This window comes from Lissotriton helveticus, chromosome 6 (genome assembly GCF_964261635.1).
Source record: "Lissotriton helveticus chromosome 6, aLisHel1.1, whole genome shotgun sequence".
Lineage (NCBI taxonomy): Eukaryota > Metazoa > Chordata > Amphibia > Caudata > Salamandridae > Lissotriton > Lissotriton helveticus.
Genome location: NC_136067.1, coordinates 583,530,527 through 583,549,792, shown reverse-complemented (window position 1 = coordinate 583,549,792; position 19,266 = coordinate 583,530,527). Strand labels below are relative to the sequence as shown.

Below are 19,266 nucleotides of genomic sequence, written 5' to 3'. Positions count from 1 at the left end.
GTGAAGTATGGATAGAAGGATAACTTGGCCCCTTGCCAGTCTACCACTTCCATTTCTCTTGCTAAGCGTTGGATCGTATCGCTGTCCCTAAAGTTCATGACACGTGCCACAATAGGCCTGGGAGGAAGACCAGGGTTTGGGCGAGGGCCCAGCGACCCATGTTCTCTTTCTATTACAAAGTCAGGGGTGAAGGACTCCTTGCTGAACAGTCCCAGTAACAGAGTCTCGAAGAACAGATCCATGCGGCCAGTGGGGGTTGACTCCGGGGCACCAATAATACATACGTTGTTCAGTCGGCTGCGCGCTTCCAAGTTCTCATTCTTGATAGCCACTTCCTTTAAAATGCACTCCACTCATTCTAGGATTTTATCTGATTGTGCCGTCCCATCCTCAATATCCGAGATGCGGGCCTCGGCGAGGTCCAACCTACTGTCGTGCGCTTGTACTTTGGTGCCTAGGCTGGCAATGGTGTTGTCGAGGGAATCGAAGCGGCTAGTCAGCGACTTGAAGCCAGCACGCATCTCTTGAAGTAATGAATGCGCTGCGTCAGGGGAGTCATCTCCAGGGGTCGGGCCCTGCGTAGATTCCGCCATGTTGGAGGTGTTCGCGACGGATGTGTACGCCAATTTCTCAAAAGGCAGCATCCTATGTTTTGGATCGTTGCGGCCCATGCTAGGCGCTACTGCCGTGACCAGACAGGACCCAATGGTGTTTGCGAGGTGCGACAGTCCCTCCTGTGTGCCGTGAGTTTGAAAAGTGACACCCTAGAGCCCCCAGCAACAAACCAGCAGGGCCCCAGGTCTCCTCATAGGGCGCTGCGACGCCGCAGCGTGCGGGAGCGACCCGCCTCGCGTGCAGACTCAATTATTACAGAAGAATGCTCCACGGCATAGCCAGCCGAGTCCAAAATCAGGTGTCGCGGCTACTGCGGGAGAGGCAAACCAAGACTACAATAGAGTTCTAGGGTCCGTGATGTGTGAGCTATACCGCTGAATTCAGGGGCGTCCTCATTAGGGGGAGCTCCGCTGTGGTCTATCTTATGCGGACTAACTTTCCGCGTGGATGGCGCAGCTGCGTGTAGGACCGTCTCGCTAGTTTAAAGGTCTATTAACAAAGTTACTTGGCCTCGTGTTATAGGCAGCAAAGCTCTGGTGCGGCCTTCACTGCGCCATTTTGCGCTATCGTGCCATGTCTCTGCCAAGGAAGGGCGTGCACTCCTGATTGACGGCGCGCCCAAACCCCCGCTTGTCCCATGCACACAACAACTGGAGCGCAGCTACGCGGGATCCTTTCAAGTCCCTGTCGACGGCGAGAGTCTATAGCGGCCTCTGGAGGGCTTTGAGGTGGGGGGAAAGGACGCACTTACCAGGAGTCTTTGCAGCGTTGGTATTCTGGGCAACCGCGGCCTCCGGAAGCCGGAGGGAGGCTCGAGCAGATCCCATATGGAGGTGCGCGGGGGGAAGAGAGTCTCATCACGGGGTCTCAGCTGCCGTCCGCGGGCACCAGGCAGTTCCACACAGTAACCGGAGAGTCCCTCACCGCTTCTGGCATCTAATCACCTCATTCTCGCATCCCGGTGGTAACGATATCCGCGGGAACTTAGCAGAATTTTAGAGTGCCGGACGGTGCTTCAGAGCAGAGCTGTCACCTTGGTCGTTGGCTTGGCCACGCCCCCTCACCACCCGCACCCTTTGTCGCATCAGCCGACAGACCAGGGGAAGTCGAAGAGCGACGATGCTTCAACTTCTTCTTGTGCTTCGACTTACCTGACCCCGGGTCCCAAGACTTAGAGGAGGAGTGATGATGGCTCTGTGAACGGTCCCTCGACCTCCCACGTGACCGGGACCTTGAACGACGCGGAGTCGACTGCCAGGCCTGAGTAGCTTTCAGGACCGCTCCCGCAAAGACTTCGGGTCATGGTTCGGCAGTCAGAGCACGACTTGGGGTTGTGGTCGTGCTTCAGACAGTAGAGGCACACGCGGTGCGGATCCGTCACCGACATCAGCCGAGAACAGGAACCACAGGCCTTGAAACCGGGCACCCCTCGTGCACCAGGAGTCGATGTAAAACTCGAGAAGAAGTCGACGAAAGTCACAAAATGTCAGTCAAAAATTTACTCTGGGTACCGCTTTCTCCGAATCTGCAGAAAGAACGAACGTCAGCGCGCCTGGGCGGCATCTAAGTAACTTCCACTACATCATCCCGGTGACCACGACGCAGACGACGGACGCGGAGTCGACCAACGCCACCTACCGATATGCATAGGTACTGCTGACAAAAAACTTTCCGGATCTAGTCTGATGCCTGGGGGTAATTCTAAGGTAAGGAATCTATAACCAACTGTTTATTTCAGATAGATACTTCAGAACAAGCTATGGGATCACTTTTATCACAAGATGACAGGGAAAAGCACATCGTATTGGTTTCCTTTAACACAAATTGACAGGCTGTCAGTTAAATGACAGTGTCTTGAGGAAATAACTACTGCCCTTACACATCATTCTTTAAATGAAGACATCCTCTGTAAGTGGATCTTTTTACGTAAATAGGAACAGATCATGAGAATCTACAAGTTCTGAAGGAGGGTGAGTGCACAATCAGTCTCCAAGCAAGATGGGCAATTGTTTCTCATAATTAATCTTTTAGATCACTCATACCAGAGATGTGCAATATTTAAAAATATTTACTTGTCCAGGGGAATAGATACTTCAGAAATCTACTTGTCCTGTATGAAAGTATGGCAGCATGCAGCATTATCACTAAATCAGACCTGTAGTCATAGCTTCTTTGATTATGTCAGTTCTCATTTTAAGTCAGGATATAGATTCTATAAAGGTTCTGATTATAGCACCTTTCTGATCAATGCAGAACCAGAAAACAGAAGTGCTCTATTTGTGGAAATTCTTTGAATGATCACAGGCTCTGTATATGCAGAGGTCGAATGGGATCTGTTTAGGCCACCTATCGGATCTTGGGAGGGTTCATAATATGATAGCACTTTGGTTTATTCAGAATAAAGATAATAGTGTTATTCAGGGTATTACTTTTAAGCATTCATTTGATTTCACAAAACATTACTGTAAATAAACCCAGGTTATACTTGCAGTCCATTGCCTCGGATGCCAACTGAGGTTCAACAAGACCTCTCACAGAACGTTTGCACTAGACCACATTATGTAATTATTTGGCAAATTTCTTCATCAGTTACTGTCTGAGATGCGATACTTAGACATGGCAGTTGGGATTGCTCGGTTCCTACGATCTGTTAAACAGAATTTAAAAAAATGAAATGTAATGGGGATGGGGTGGTGAAGAGGGAGGTTCATTTAAAGGTTTTAATTAATGTGTAATGTTTAGAAAGTTTTATGGACAATAGTCTAAATAAACTTGTTTTTGAACTTGAACTCTTCATCTCAATGTTCCTCAGATCTCCTGGTTACTGTGATCTTTTTCTTAGTGGTATATCAATGAGTAAACATACATTTTGCAATTAGACGAAATCTGCAAGGCTAGAGTCAAAATGTTACCAGCTAGATTCTCTAAACTCTTAAGCTATGTGAATTTGACATACACATACAAGAGCTGTGTTTGCAATCCTCAAACGATGTCTAAAGCAGGAAAATGCCCGTGTCAAGCATTACTACTCACATGGTGCTGGAAGCAGACAAGAGAAGGTAATGTCAGGGTTGGAATGCCCTATGGGTTTATGCGCACACAAACTTCCATTCTGATGGATTTTCAACAACTGTCAAATCTATTCTCACCCAGAAATAGCTCATTAATTTATTTCTGACAAATGCAGGAATACAACTTTTTCCTAGGTGGGAGGAAACCCTTCCTCCCCCACAAAAATTCTGGTTGTAGGGAAAGGAGATTCACCATGGAGGAAAGAAAGAAAAATGCTTTAAAGAGTGAATTTGCACTTACTCAGCAGATCTTCACATGAGCAAATATATTTTGTATAAAATGTAATTCACAAATGTTTGCTAGAAGTATGAGAAACTGTTGCAGGGTTTCAGGCTTACTACTGAAAACAACTGTGAATTGACAGCTGGAAATTCGAACCCTTGCACAGTTATAGAGCTGCAGGTTTATTTGTGTGACTTTCTAAATAAATGGGGCCCCTTAATGTTTTTACATGTTGATCAGAATGGTTTTACACTGCATCTCCATATTTCTTTTTCTCCAAGTTAGGCACACATCAAACATATTTTATTAAATAATGCCTTAAGGAAAAGCCATTTAAATGTGTCCTTAAAAACTGCAAACCTAACTAACTTTATTTCAAGTTGCAAATATTTCTGGGAACATTTTATTTTGAAAGAAAACAAACAACGAAGAAGTTTAGCAAAAATGTATGCGACCATTATCTGCTTTTTCAGATTGCAAATCTTTTTGGGGTACATTTTATTTTGAATGTATAGAATCGCCAGCCTTGCATCCAGCATTCTGTATGTATTTGCATACTTGATGGAGCATTATAAATAGCCAGAAACTGACATATTTTGTAAAGGTTTATTGTGTTACTTTTTAGGTCAAGCTTAAACAGCGCTTGCGCTTTAGGCAATCTGTTATATCTACTTTGTGGAGTCTGACTCCTCCTTTGCTTAGGATTGGCTTATCTGTGTGTCATTTAAATATTCAAGTGCGGTAATTGCTGATGGGTATTGCATGTCCCACCTTCTTTTTTTTCAAGTTAAGTCCCATGGAGTATTGTCTTGGGAGTGAGCAGTGGCGCACACGCTGCTTGCGTGCCTTTATTTTGCTGTTTTTGTTATTTCCACATTGCCGCCAGCGCCCCCCTCCCACCCTTCCTGGGCTCGGCCACTTCATCACTGTTTACCTGTGATTGCTTCTAGGAACACAAGTGCTACTTTCCAGTTTGTTGGCTGTGTTTCGTCAGTGTGGAAGTCGTTTGTTCTAAGGTCTGGTTAGCATTTTTATGATTGTTTACATTAGGAGCCGCGCTGTTCTGTCTGTTTTGTTAACACTACAAGGCAGGGGCTTCACAGATGTTTCGTCAAGCTGATCTTTGCCCAACCTTCTTCCGAGTCGATTCTGGGCAGCTCTGCGCAGCCCATGTGGCCTCTTTAAGCTGAGCAGTGCTTTTGTTGGTCAGATCATGATGCCATAAGCATGATGTGCCTTGCACGTTTTGCGCAAATGCATCCCCCACTGGTGAACAGTTGAGCATAGAAAGAGCAGATTTGCTGCTGGAAAACTCAATTGTTGCACCCTCCAAAAGCAGACACGTGATCTTCCCGCACCATACTCACCCTACTGTGGCCACGTTGACTCCTCACAGTGCTCTCTCTACTGGGGGCAAAGTCATGATGGCAGGATATTGTCATTTTTTCCAGGAATGCTGCTGGGTCAGCTCATTCGCCAGCCTGGACATACATCGCCGGGGCCCACTGTAGATTGTGGACAATCCTACGATCGTACACTGCATTGAGCATTACCTAAACTTGAAAAAAGCCCCTCTCTTACTGCACTGGAAAAGCTTGCACCAGTACTTCAGAAGTGATCTTCACAAGTTGGCTGGCGCTCTTGGCAGTATTAAGTATAATTCTTTGGGCGCAGATAGTGATTAGTTCCCATCCCTAGCAACAAAGCAATATCATAATTTTGTTTGTGCTTTGTAACTATACACCCAAGGACAGAATTTGGAAAGCAGAGTAAGTTCTATGTTAAGTGAGTTGTATCCTCCACTCGTTTTGGTTAGGAACTGCAATTATGCGATGGGATTTCGTATGATGACCCGTTTCACCGACAGACGTTGCTTCAAGTTAAACATGCCTCAGGGATGTTGTCTTCAGAGGAAGGAGTTGAGGACTAGGGTCGGTCCGTTAGTGCAGCATGCAATTCTGACATATTTCCCAGGCCTAGCCATGCATATACACTCCATCATCATACTGTGATTGAGAAACAGAGAATTAGGTGAAATATTTTGCATAAGCTGTTCAAATGTGAGACAGTTGTTTTGAAACCATTCAATAGCTCAAAAGGGATAATTTCAGAAACATTTCAAGGATGTAACTGCTATTTTCTGTTCTTGATACAGTGTCACTCAAAATGTTTCACTTATGCCACTGAAATGCCACACATAAAAGAAGGCACACCTAAACAACCTGAAAGCTTGGCAGGTATGATGCTCACTTCTGGGGCCTCTCCCACAACCTAGTGCACTTCCATTTCTAGTGCTTTACAGCAGTTTTAAGATCTTAGAGTTTCTCATGCTCAAATGAGTAAATTTCTGATATGTATATATTCCTCACGTCTTTATTGCTTGATTTTGCTCGCGAGAAAGTGTCACTCAGTCGTTGAATGTCACTCATATTTACACTGCTTCAGAGTATGCGGAGATAATGAAATCTATGGAAATGTCCCACATAAGCAATCTGAAACCTTGGGAGCTATGGAGGAGGTTGAACTCTGGTAAGTGGTCAAATATTTCTTGTGCCTCAGTGCCAACAGAATTGAGTAATAGACCCTTTTCCCTAGAGGATGTAAAAAAATCGGCATCAATAGACACCATAAAGTTGTTGAATGAAGCCAAATATTTCCTTCACTTCATGGTTTGGTCCCCAAGATTCTGTAATAAAGGTGGTGGTGGAGAAAAACATTGCTGCATAATGGCAAAGGAAAAGAGGTAAAAATTAAGAAAATAATAATGATACCTGATGTTTGCTGAGTGATAGGAGGCTGTGAACTGAGAGCCACAGTTGAGGGGAAACGTAGCAATATCAGCATGAACACACAGGATGGAAGTTCAAGTACAATGCAATTGTAAAAGGTAGATTGATGGGCAGGGAGGTGACACTGGGAAGTATCTATACCCCGAACCGAACCAAGACCAGACGCAATTCCTACAACACCTCTGTCCTGGGGGGTGAATACAACTGCATTGCCAGATACAGACATGGATAGATTTACCCCCAGCCCCCCCCACCCCCAAGTACGCGGTACAGCAGCAATCGCGACGTATAAAGGTTTCCAAGACTGGATGAATGGGTGAGAATTATTAGACATTTGGCAACTACATAATGAACAGCAACGGGAATACTCCTTTTTCTCCCCGCTATATGGTCTGCACACTAGACTGGATATGTTTCTATGCTCTAGGCAAATCTCGTCAACAATAGTGGGGGTGGAATACTTGGGATGCACCCTCTCGGATCACAGCCCTCTACATCTGAGATTTTCCTCAACACCCGAGATCACAACAATCCCAGTATGGAGACTCATCTCCAATTTATTGGACGATGACTGCCTAAGACAACAGTTGTCCACCTCCATCTCAAATTATTTTCAACTGAATCAACATCCTGCCAGAAACTCACTAGTAGAGTGGGATGCTTTTAAGGTGGTAGTGAGAGGTCAAAGTATGGAACAGGATGTGGGCATGCGCCGAGAGATCATTAGAGAACTCCTGACACTGGAAACACAAATGTACACACTAGATAGACGACTAGGAACAGACAGCGAGGCCAAGAGACAATTATCTGACACCAAGAGCAAACATACTGAAGCCTTGGAACGCTTACGGCTTTTAGATCACTACACTTATCAGGAGAGACAACATGTGGAAGGAGGGAAGGCTGGGAGATTACTCGCATGGCTAGTCAAGCTGTAAGGAAGAGGCACCCCTATCGTCAGCATTCTGGCAAAAGATGGACAAACGATCTTGTCACCCAAAATCATTAACAACACATTCAGGGAATACTATGCAACCCTGTATGGGAAGCCTGAGGAAGTACCTGAAGAAGTGATGAGAGAGGACTTGCAGCTCAAGGGGGTAGACCAGGCTGTACGGAAATGCGTGGGGGAGGCAATCTCTAGACAGGAAATAATCCTGGCGATTAAAGAGATGGCTAGAGGGAAGACTACAGGACCGGACAGTCTCCCGGCAAAGTTTTATTCCACTTTCGCAACGTTACTGACTCCACACCTGGGAAAAATGTACGCCACCTCACTACAGCTGGGCCACCTTCTGACCTCCACCAGAGAAGCCCTGGTGGTTTGGCAGATTTCTGCCCACTATCTATGTTGAATTTAGATTTCAAATTGCTAAGTAAAGTGTTAGCTGCAAGGCTACTCCCAACACATGCTAGCATTGGTCCATAGAGACCTAAATGGGTTTATCCCAGCTAGGTCAATCTCTGGGAATCTGAGGAGGCTGTATCATGTTCTATTCCTCCGGGGGCTCTCTGCATACCCTGAAGCAGTGGTGATGGCAGTAGACCTAGAAAAGGCATTTGATTCCCTAAGATGGGACATCCTTCTGCAAGTTATGAAGTGCATGGGACTGGGGAAAAGATGGCTGAGGTGGGTACGACTACTTTACACGGACCCCACTGCTACTCTGCGTGCAGGTGGAGTAGTCTTCGCTCCTTACACAATACACAGAGGGACGAGACAGGGCTGTCCACTGTTGCCCATGCTTTTTACTTTGGCGATTGAGCCACTTGCAGAAAACTTCAGCTGGGAGGGGGTCAGACATGGGCTGCTCCTAGACGGACGGATGCATGTGATTTCATTATATGCAGATGACCTATTGTTATATATCAGGGATGGCTCCAGGGGCATATTCCATGCTATGAACATCTTAGAGGAATTTGTAGGGCTGTCTGGACTTCATGTCAATGCTATTAAAACTCACATATTCCCTTGGGCACCATCAATGTCCAGACCCAGAGACCTTCCGTTGCGCCTCAACTGGGCCTGAGCTCCTTTCGGTATCTGGGCATACAGGTGTTTCACGAACAGGCAGACCTTATGGAGGGAAACCTTAATCAAGCACCTGAAGTCAAATGAGACATTCTGGCGCTCCCTTAAATTGTCGGTTATGGCTAGGGTAGCACTCTCCACAATGGTTATCTCCCTAGGTTACTATACTACTCTGTCAACCTTTATTTTATTTATTTTATATGCTTATTGAGCGCCAGACTAGACTCCCGAAGGAGTATCTCCGCGCTATAACTGCAGATATGAGTGAGAATAACAGTGTGACCAGAGATGATAAGATCATTGGTTGGTGGGAAACAGATAAGTTTTTAGATTCCTTCTAAAGTTCATATGATTGGTAATGGACCTTAGTTCCAACGGCAGTGTGTTCCAGAGTGTGGGTCCGGTGTAAGCCAATGCACGGCCACCTTGCCTGGCTTTCTTAACTCTGGGCACCTTCAGTAATTGCTGATTGCTGGAGCGTAAGGAGCGTCCTGGGATGTAAGGCTGAAAGGTGTCAATAAAATATTTAGGGCCCATCCCTATTAGACTCTTATGTATAGTACATAAGGTCTTGAACTGAACTCGCTTCTTCACAGGAAGCCAGTGTAGACGAGTCAATAGGGGGCAGGAAGGTGTCCTTGGTGGAGCATTCATGACAATCCTTGCTGCAGTGTTTTGAATAACCTGCAGTTTCTTGACTTGCTCCTCGTTGACTCCAAGGAGCAAACCATTGCAATAGTCTACCCTACTGATAACAAGAGCATGGACCAATGTTTTCCTGTAGTGGTCTGGTAGATAGGGGAAGACCCGCCTTAACATCCCGATAGCCCGAAAGCAGGTGCCGGCTACTTGATTAGTGTGATCCTTGAAAGTAAGTTGTTGGTCGAATAGTACTCCTAGGTTTTTGACCCTGCTATTAGGAGTAGGGACAGGACCTAGTTCTTGAGGCCACCAATCCGATGACCAGAGTGCCGTCGCTTGACCAAACAACATTACTTCGGTTTTCCCGACATTACACTGCAGACAGTTAGATGACATCCAGTCTGCAATGGCACTCATGCCCTCTGCAAAAGATTTTTTAATTGCAGGTGTAAGATTTTTAAAGGGAAAAAGGAGTTGGGTGTCGTCAGCATACGACACAGGGGTGAACCCGAAAGATCTTGCTAGGTTGGCTAGGGGGGCCACATAAATATTAAAGAGAGTGGGGCTCAGACAAGAGCCCTGTGGCACTCCCTTATTGAGCTCCCTATGGATGGATTTATGGGAGCCCAACCTAACCTCTTGGGAACGCCCGGACAGAAAACTCTCCACCACGCCAGGGCCTCTCCTTCTATTCCCACCTCCCTTAGGCGATGGAGAAGCACCTTGTGAGACACCGTATCAAAAGCGGCGGAAAGATCCAACAGCACCAGAATCATAGAGCAACCATCATCCAGTGCCATTTTGATGTTATTGGTCACTGTTTGAAGTGCTGATTCTGTGCTGTGGTTCGGCCTGAACCCAGATTGAGAATAGTCCAGGCCGTCCGTCGCTTCAAGATGTTGAGAGAGATAGGTGTTCACGTGCTTCTCCGTGATCTCCGTGAACCTTCCAGTGGAGATTCCTCAGAGGTGATTTAAGGACTTGGGTGGATTGTTAAGGAAATTAATCTGGGATGGAGGATGGAATAGGGTATCCCTGGCGGTTTTGCGTGCACTAGACTTTGAGGCATATTACTTGGCAGCACACCTCCAATGGTTGTCCCAATGGCTGTATGGGAGATGTTAGACCGGTCAGCCCTTTGGGTGGTCCCTCCTATTTATTTATTTATTTTGTCCCCTTTTTGGCCTCCTAACCCGTGTTAATTTTTGCGTCCACTATAATTTTTGGTGTTCTCCTTGGGGCTTTGGGTGCCTCATCCACTCCACATATCCTGAGGCACAGGTGCTCCTTTAAAATGGAGAGCAGCGAGACACAAAATGGAGGCTTGTAACTGCCAATTTTTTACCTCAGGATCCTGAGCCATAGGGCTACAATGGGAAGGCTCCAGAAACTTCCAGCTAGTTCTAGCAACCAGCGCCCAGTCTATAAAAGGACAGAACCAGGGCGGCCATTTTAGAGTGACCAGAGAGCTTGGGCTGGACCTGGTGAGGACTAAGGCGACATCGTGGGGAGGAAGGCGCACTGTGAGGGGTTAGATCGTCCCATGGGCCGGCTGCTCTTCTGTAATGACGTGACCCCCCCACCTGTTGACTGAACCCGGCCACTGTGGTATTACCACTAGCTCCATAACCCCCCTTTTCTTTCAATGCTCCTGGTAAAACGACCTTGCGCTACTTCTGGAGAGCTGAGGAAAACTGGCCTGGGAGCTCAGAAGTAGGGACGTCTGGTTAAAAAGGGACACCAAACACAGCGGTAATATCAGACTCTTCCTTAATACCGCCTGTAGCATTTTAACCGGCAGTGCTGTGAGCCTTTACTTTACCAGCTCGGAGCGCAGATTACTGCAGACACGCTGCGGGAGGAAAGCGAGGATCTGGCCCTGAAAACGGGAAGCAACACTCACCATGCGAAAGACCCACTGTGCCAGCTGTCATCCCCTTCTGCGCGGGATTGCCCCTGACGCGGAATCCTCCTGCTGTGGTGGCAAAGCGGAGGCCGGCAGGCGCAGTTTGAGGACGGCGGAAGCTGATTGAACTCCGGAGGCAAGTTGGCGGCGACGTCGGAAGAGGCGGGGAGAAGCTGGAGGAGGCCGGGCGTAGGCGGAGTTTTTCGCGGGTGGAGCCAGCAAGAGGAGAACCGCGGAAACTCTGTCAAACGCCCTCAAAGGTCGGCGGAGCGAAGAACGTCGGACTTCAACCTCGTTCAGGAAGGCAAGTCGAGCCAGTCGGTAGCGGAGCCTTCCTCTGACAGAGGACTCAGAACGGGCGCTGACTGGAAATTGAAGGACAGAACTACGTTAAGAAAGTAAGCGGGGAACGTAAACCGGAGGGGGGGCGGTGGAGAAGATCGTGTCTAGTCCTGAATTGGTGGTAGTGACACACAAGCCTGAGACGTCTTAAACCAGACTAACTGCACCACAGATAGTGTCCCATAAATACCGGACTTGTTCATTCCAGTGACTACCGAACCTGGGCAGGAGTGGTTTGTGAGGGAGAGCGAGTTCCGAGCATAAGTACAGTCACCAGCTACTGGAGGCCTGGGCAATAGGGCTGACACGGGAATAAGGAAAAGACGGTGCTAAGGGGATATCCTTGTGCAGATCATTCAGGGCTTAGAAGTGTACTGTGGTATCCCGGCCATCCCATGCGGGCATATAGCAAGCTTAATGTCTATATGAAAATGATTAAATAACCTGCCTGTTTCCATTTAGAAGTATAGCTGCATGAATCAATTTACAAGTATACCATTGGGGGAACTGTGTTGCTGAGCATCTGTAACTTCCAGTTCTTGTTGACAAAGAGTCCCTAAGGGTAATGTACATACTGGCTTCCTCATAGGAAAGCATTATTTTTGCTGTTTACCTCATCCAAACTGTGATACTATTGCTGAAAAGTGACGGTGCTAGGGTTACTGCTGAGATCTTTTCATTTCGGGGGAAAAGTGTTAATTAATGGAATGTAAAGCCTTATGGATACCAGTAATCGAAGGTGGAGATATTTACTGTGTTAAGGTTATACACTGTTGAAAGACAAAGACAATCTAAAGATTTTTATAAAGCAAACCGTATTTTTCTAAACTGGTGTAGTGTCATTTTTAGTGGATGGGTGCTGGGTTGCTGTGAGGAGTGTGACGCAAGCATTACACAATTGCCTTTGGAATAAGTCTCTTCACTCTGTGCTAGGCTACCCTATGTGGACTGGTAACCCCAGGTCCAACAGGAGAGGACTGGAGACGCTGGGAGTGCCGGGACCATACCCTCCTGGGAGACTCCTCACCAAGCTCCTGAATACCAAGCACCAAATCAAGACATATGGTTCTGATACAAGTGGCTTTGCAATGCTGGAATAGATAGATGCCTTCGTCAAGCAGCCGGGCTGCACTTTACACTGGACCTACCCCTGACCGGATTGCCACGGGGTGGACTGCAGCGGGAGTGACCATAGTTTGTGACGGCTACCTAGACGGAGAGGTTCCCCCTGACGGACTTCCTTGTGCACTATGACTTATCCCCATAGCAATTCTTAAATTACCACACAAAGTTGAGTACCTTTACCACCCTATGGGGAGAGGACTCCTCCGAACCTAACACGCACGCAGTCCTACAAGCTGTAGTGACACTTCGGTCGGCAACACATCTGGTGAAATGGTTATATGTCGCAATAATGACCTTGACAGAGCAACCCTTGGTGCATCTAGGGGAGAAAAGGGATGGAGGAGGGCCTTGGAGAGCCCGAAGAAAATCTACAGGAACTCAAATTTATATTTATGCAGGTCAACATACTACATATCCTACCTTACACCAAATTGGTTTAATATTATGTATGGGGAAGAAAATCGACAATGCCCGAGATGTGGGGCACTGGATGCGAGATTTGCATACATGATATGGGAGTGCCCAATTATACAAAAGTACTGGCATAAGATTGTGGAGAGTCTCAATGACGTCTTGGTGCGAACTTTGCCAAACAGCGCAGAGATTTGCCTGTTGGGCCTATACCCGAGGCCAAATGCGAAAAAAGTATGACATACATTTATAGATCTTGCACTAATTTTGGCGAAAAGGTGTATCGCCCTCAGATGGCGGGAGACAATAGGCCCTAGGGTCCCCAACTGGGTGTGGGAGGTGTTGGCCTGGGCCAGGGCAGAGGAAAGAGCTCTGGCACGGGAAGACAAAACAAGTAAAAGACGTAGACCACTGGCAGAGCCCTCGGCTGAAATTGTGCGAACATGGGAGGCCAGAGGAGAGGAAGATGGAAAGAGTTCGACATGAGACCCACCCCCTGAGGAATAATAGAGAGGGAGAAGCCAACCAATAATATGGAACCCCAAAAAATGAGCCTCATAATAAGACAAGGTGCCCTGAGACATCCTTATTTTTACGACCCCCACAGCGCACTATAGCATAATATCTGATAGGTCACATAGATAATGGAAGACCGCTACAGAACATGACCCTAGGAAGAATTAGTCGTTTTGGGTTTAATATGTTAAAAGAATAAGTTTTGCTAGATATAAAATAAGGCGATTTACGTGCTGGGAGAACTTTTTATGAAATTTGAATAAAGAATATATTGAAGATAATTGACTCGGACTTCAATTGAATGTGTTTTGAGAACTTTGGACTCCTTCTCATCCACTGTGATCCGTGTTCTTTGATACTTGTTTATTGTTCAGAGTCAGCCTTAAACTGTTTTTGGTGCTGACGGGCCAGACACCAGAGCCTATAACTGTCATATATACATTTGTTTGGAGTGCTGTAATTAGAATTTCTTTTATAAAATAAGGAATGATATGTCATAAGCAAACCTAGAGGTCTCCCCAGAAGAGATGTTTCTAAGTGGAGCAAAGCATTGGTAAAAAATGACTGTCGAGTTTACTGTTGTGCAAACATGAGTTAGAACTGTACAGTACAATGCTTGCAACTTTTTTTGTTTCTACCCCATTGCCTTGGTTACATTTCACTATGCTTTGCTGTGTAACTCATTTTTGGATGTAATATCGGAAAAATGGTGATAAAAGATATTTAAAAAAGTACAAATGGTGGCATACTAAGTGTGCAAGCTCCTCGAGGTTCACGTCGTTTAAGGAGTAGCAAAGTTGTCGTCAGGTTTTAAAATGATCGTAAAATCCTCTTCTTTTTAGGTCGAGCCTGGGCAGCACAAGCGCTGCTCTGCAAGGCATGCTGTATTCAGGTAGGGCCTTGAAGCTCTGCCTACTCTCCACCCATATTTTTCATTGGGTTGTATCATTGTCCACTGTAAACTGTGGCTGTTCATTGGTCAATAGGCTTAGTAGTCCATCGTTAGTACCACCTTCTCTCATTTTGTAACTTCCATGGCGAAACCCCCTGCTACGTGTTTTGTTACTCGGTAGACTTCAGTTACAGACCCGAGCACTATTTTCTCAAATAGCTTTGTCCTGCCTTCTGTTGCAGGCAGGACATGCTCTCGCCAAACGCTTTTTTTTTTAGCACTGGACCGAACGCATTTGCAATGCAATAGGTCTTGCATTTGTGATATTTTAAGGCTATTGGCATTGTAAATGACAATACCTTTTATTTATCGGTATTAAAACAACACATAAATAAAAGGCTTTGTCATTTACAATGCCAAAAGCCCAAACTAAAGTAAATGCGAGACATATTGCATTGCAAATGCCCATTTATTTTCTGAACCACTGCCAGTAAGCAAAGTCTCAATAAGATGGAACCCCCAAAAGTCCAAAAAGTCTCCCAGGAAAGTGCTACACAGTAGAGAAAAATGGGAGAATTCATGGATTGAATAGAGGAACACGTTTTTCAAATACCTCTGCTCTATTTGAAACATTTTGAGTTGCAATGAGATGCTATACACTTCAGAAGCACAACTATTGTAGTGGAATGTGGTATCCATTGCACATGACCATCAAAAAATCCTGCACGCAATTGTGTTGAGAGCGTGATATTTCTTAATACTCAAGGCTCTATGATGTTTCACCTGGATGCAATACCCCTAGTAAATTTATTGCAAGAAGAACAGGATCGGTATCCTCAATATTGCTTAGGTACCAATGCAAGTAAGGTAAAGAGCAGCAACAGAACCGCCTCTCACTCACTTTACCTTAGCATATGGAAAAAGGCAGCAAATAATGAAAAATATAACCATCGCTGAGAAAAACTCTGCAGGAAATAAAGTGACGAAATGAAATGTGCTACAGGCTTCTTATTTAGTCGTTGAAAAAGGGTAAAGGATGTAAAAGGAAAGAGAAGGTGCACACAAAAGTGGCCACTTGGGAGCACACTGCATAAGCCAAAACTCCAGAACTCCAACAAAGGGTCCAATATTAATAATAATAAGACATTTCTAGAGCACCTGGCTGCACAAGAACAGTGTGTCCCCGCGCTAGATGCTGCTAAGTCATCGAGAGGCAGAAGTTAGGGCGAAAGGCCAAGGTCAGAGCATACAGAAGAATTAAGTCGAAGGGAAGAGGAGCGTTTTAAGTTTTCCGCGGAATCTGGCTTCTGAGGGTTCCATACGAAGATCGAGAGGAAGAGCATTCCAATGTTTAGAAGCCAGATACCTGAACGAGCACCCGCCCTTCCTGGCTCTGGCAATACGAGGGGGCTTGAACAGCATCGCTCCGGACGATCTCAATATCCGGGTGGGGCGGTGGACAGCAAGAAGGTTTTGCAGGTAGCCTGGGCCTTTGCCATGGGCTATACGATGCGCAAAGCAGAGAGCCTTGAATTTAATACGCTCCCTAACAGGGAGCCAGTGGAGTTTGGTTAAAGCAGTCTTCCCAGATGCTCTGCGTGGTAGGTTGAGTAGGTTACAATTACAATTTTAATTAAAAAATGATACATTTCTAACTTCAGTAATGAAATAATAATCCTAATATCTTATAGAGCTACAATCACAAACTACATTCCCATTTGAGTTTGCCTAAGGTGACATTAACCAACTCTATATATCTGTTCCCAGATGAAATGATATAATAAAGTAAAAACTGATTAAATGAATCAAGTAAATGAATGAAAGAATGTACACAAACAACTTCTACTTTTAAAGAGGGACCAATTACTTTACTTTTACAATAGGTTTGTGGTAAGGAAGCACTTTACCTTGACATCTTCACATAGTTCCACCAAACGAGCATCTACGTCTATTTTTTCTGGAGAAAGAATTTGGATACATGCAGACATTAGGTTTGAAACACAAAATCTTTATTTATTTGCCTGTAATGAATAAATGTAGCAGTAAAATGATTCCCTTTTAAGGTGTTATGTAAATATGGAACAAGCCAGCTCAAGGTACAAATATACTTGGAAAATGCAACAATTACCCCACATTTCTGTTTTATTTTTTTGTTACTGTAAAAATTAATTTGGATAAATTAGGTAGGTGCTCCAAATGTAATCAGAGGACAGACACCAATATGTTTTTAATGTGCAAAAGAATGCCCACTGTAAAACATATGGTTACATTTTCCCAATATTTACGTGATTTTACAATATTTTGCATGAACACTGCTCAATCTCTCACAAAAGTGTGATAAAACACCACCACCATCTGACAAATGCACAGTTTCCTTCATTACATAATCCCTGAAACGGGGACCCCAATATTCAACGTTAAATTATAAAAGCCAACTGAGTTATGCACATTGATTACTCCACAGACATAGAATATAGAGACCAGTAAACCCAAATTTACCAAAAAAGTGTTAGACAGTTTCACAAAGAGGGTGTTATGTTCCCACAGTAGGTGAAATTGAAGGACTAAGTAAAAATGCCTAGTTAACTAAGTCAGTTTGTACTGAGATAAGTTGATAACTGTCACCATTTCTCTCTACTTTGTAACCTATTCTATATTTTCGATTTGCGTTTCCATTTGTGCAGAAGAACAAGCCCATTAAATAACAACTTGTTCAGTAATGTTTACCACAAAGGCATAAACAGTTTTTACATTCGATGACTTTTTCACAGTTATAGTACACCAAGCTCAAGCTACTAGACACTATTTATGCTGCTCACTTGCAATTTCAAATATGTTTTCTTTCAACATTAAAAAATAAAACGGGTAGCCATTTGCCCTTAAATGTTCGAACATATCCAGTAATGATAGTTCTTCAAATGGATTGTTTTTAAAAATTAATTTAGGTTTTCAAGAGGTTAAATATGTTAGTTGACACTGCATGCATTTAATGCCTCCCTGGCCAATGATAGTGCGGCTTTCTGGAAAATTATCAGGGCCCCTTTCTTGTCTTCAGAAGCTGGTCCTTCGCTTGAAATAGCAATAGCAGAAGACCAATGGATAGCCCACTTTGCAAAAGTATACCAGGGCGAGGGTAATCTAGACAGGTCAAATAGCTGTTTACTGGATGACCACAACTCTAGCTCTCTTATTCAACACCCCGCCCTGTTATTCAGGTTAGAGGAGGTAGAGCAGGCTCTCACTGTAAGTAAGGCTGGTAAAGCGTCAGGCCCCGATGGGGTCCCTGTAGACCTGTTTAAATCTAATATTCTTCTGTGGGCCGCTCTTTTAACGCAAGTTTTAAACGCTAGCTGTAGTGCAGCTTTTCCACCTACCGGGGTAGAATCAACAATTGTGCCCGTTTTTAAAAAGGGGGACAGACAAGATCCGGCGTGCTATAGGCCTATTTCCTTATTAGACGCCGTAACAAAAATAATACTAATAATAGAATACTGGAGCGCCTTCAGGACTGGGCGGAACAAAATTCCGTCCTGTCAGACCTGAAATACGTTTTCCGAGCTGGTGTAGGAACCGTAGAGCAGGGATAAAATCGGTCTCTCCTGGTAGGTAAATAAACAAGGGCGTAGAAGGGGCACCTATTTTTAGCATTTGTTGACCTTACATCCGCATTTGATTGCGTGATCCACAACAAACTTTGGTCAATTTTAGAAGCAATGCGGGTTGACAAACAGATTATTTATTTTCTTAAACATTTTTACTGCAACGCTAATGCGCGAGTGCGCTGTGGTCTAAAGGGTGAACGATCAGCGCCCATACATATAAGAAGTGGTGTTAGGCGAGGGAGTGTTCTTGCTCCCTTTCTTTTTAACTTGTACATAAACGGACTAGAGGAGGCCCTTTTAAACGATAATCATGACCCTCCCCAAGTTTCGAGACGCCCAATTCCAGCCCTATTGTATGCAGACGATGCGGTACTTATGTCCCACACTCAAGTAGGACTTCAGAAGGTACTAAATAATTTCACCAATTTTATGAATGATTTAGGGCTAAGAGTTAACTCCTCAAAAACTTTTATAATGCGTTGCGGTTCTGGCAACATAAAATCCAAACAATAAGATAGTGCACACATCAACAGTGAGTGCATCCCTGCTGTGGGCACACCTTTAGTTCTTCATAGAAGACTCCACATTAATCATTGCTTTAGTTCATTTATTTTTTTCACCATTTAAAGTCTGATTCCGTTCAATATTATGCTTTCATATTAAATGTCTTTGTCAAACAATCCGTGTTTTTAGATACTTAATATTTCTTCATGAAGTATTTACCCACTCCGATGCATTTCGGGCTACTCAGCCCTTTATCAAGGAGCTCTAGAAACGCAAGAAAACAATATTGCCCATCATTTCAAAATTCACAAGTATTACAGTCACAGTATATACGAAGGGGTCACATGCATGTATTAGGAGGATGCATTCACGTATTGGTGCTTGGTGTGTGATATGTGGTTAAGTGCACGGTTGCGAAAAACGGTGATGTTACAAATACCAGAGTGCCATGAGACGAAGGTTATGCTTACATGAGCCGGCTTAAATCAGTTCACCAACTGAAACGAAAATAGAAGGACCATGGTAAGTGACGGCTAGCCTCTCGGGCATAAGCTCAACGAGAAAGTACCTGCGGGCCAAACGCCGACTTACGTGTA

General features: G+C 44.9%; 1 protein-coding gene across 2 annotated transcripts in view; it reads right to left on the bottom strand.

Annotated features, from left to right (window-relative positions):
• Positions 1-19,266, bottom strand: part of FAM135A (family with sequence similarity 135 member A) — a 938,545-nt gene that overhangs the window by 478,019 nt on the left and 441,260 nt on the right. For both annotated transcript variants that reach the window (XM_078648016.1, XM_078648017.1), the window contains one exon: positions 16,472-16,521. In XM_078648016.1, coding sequence (XP_078504142.1) covers positions 16,472-16,521 — 50 coding nt within the window. The remainder of the gene's footprint in view (positions 1-16,471; positions 16,522-19,266) is intronic.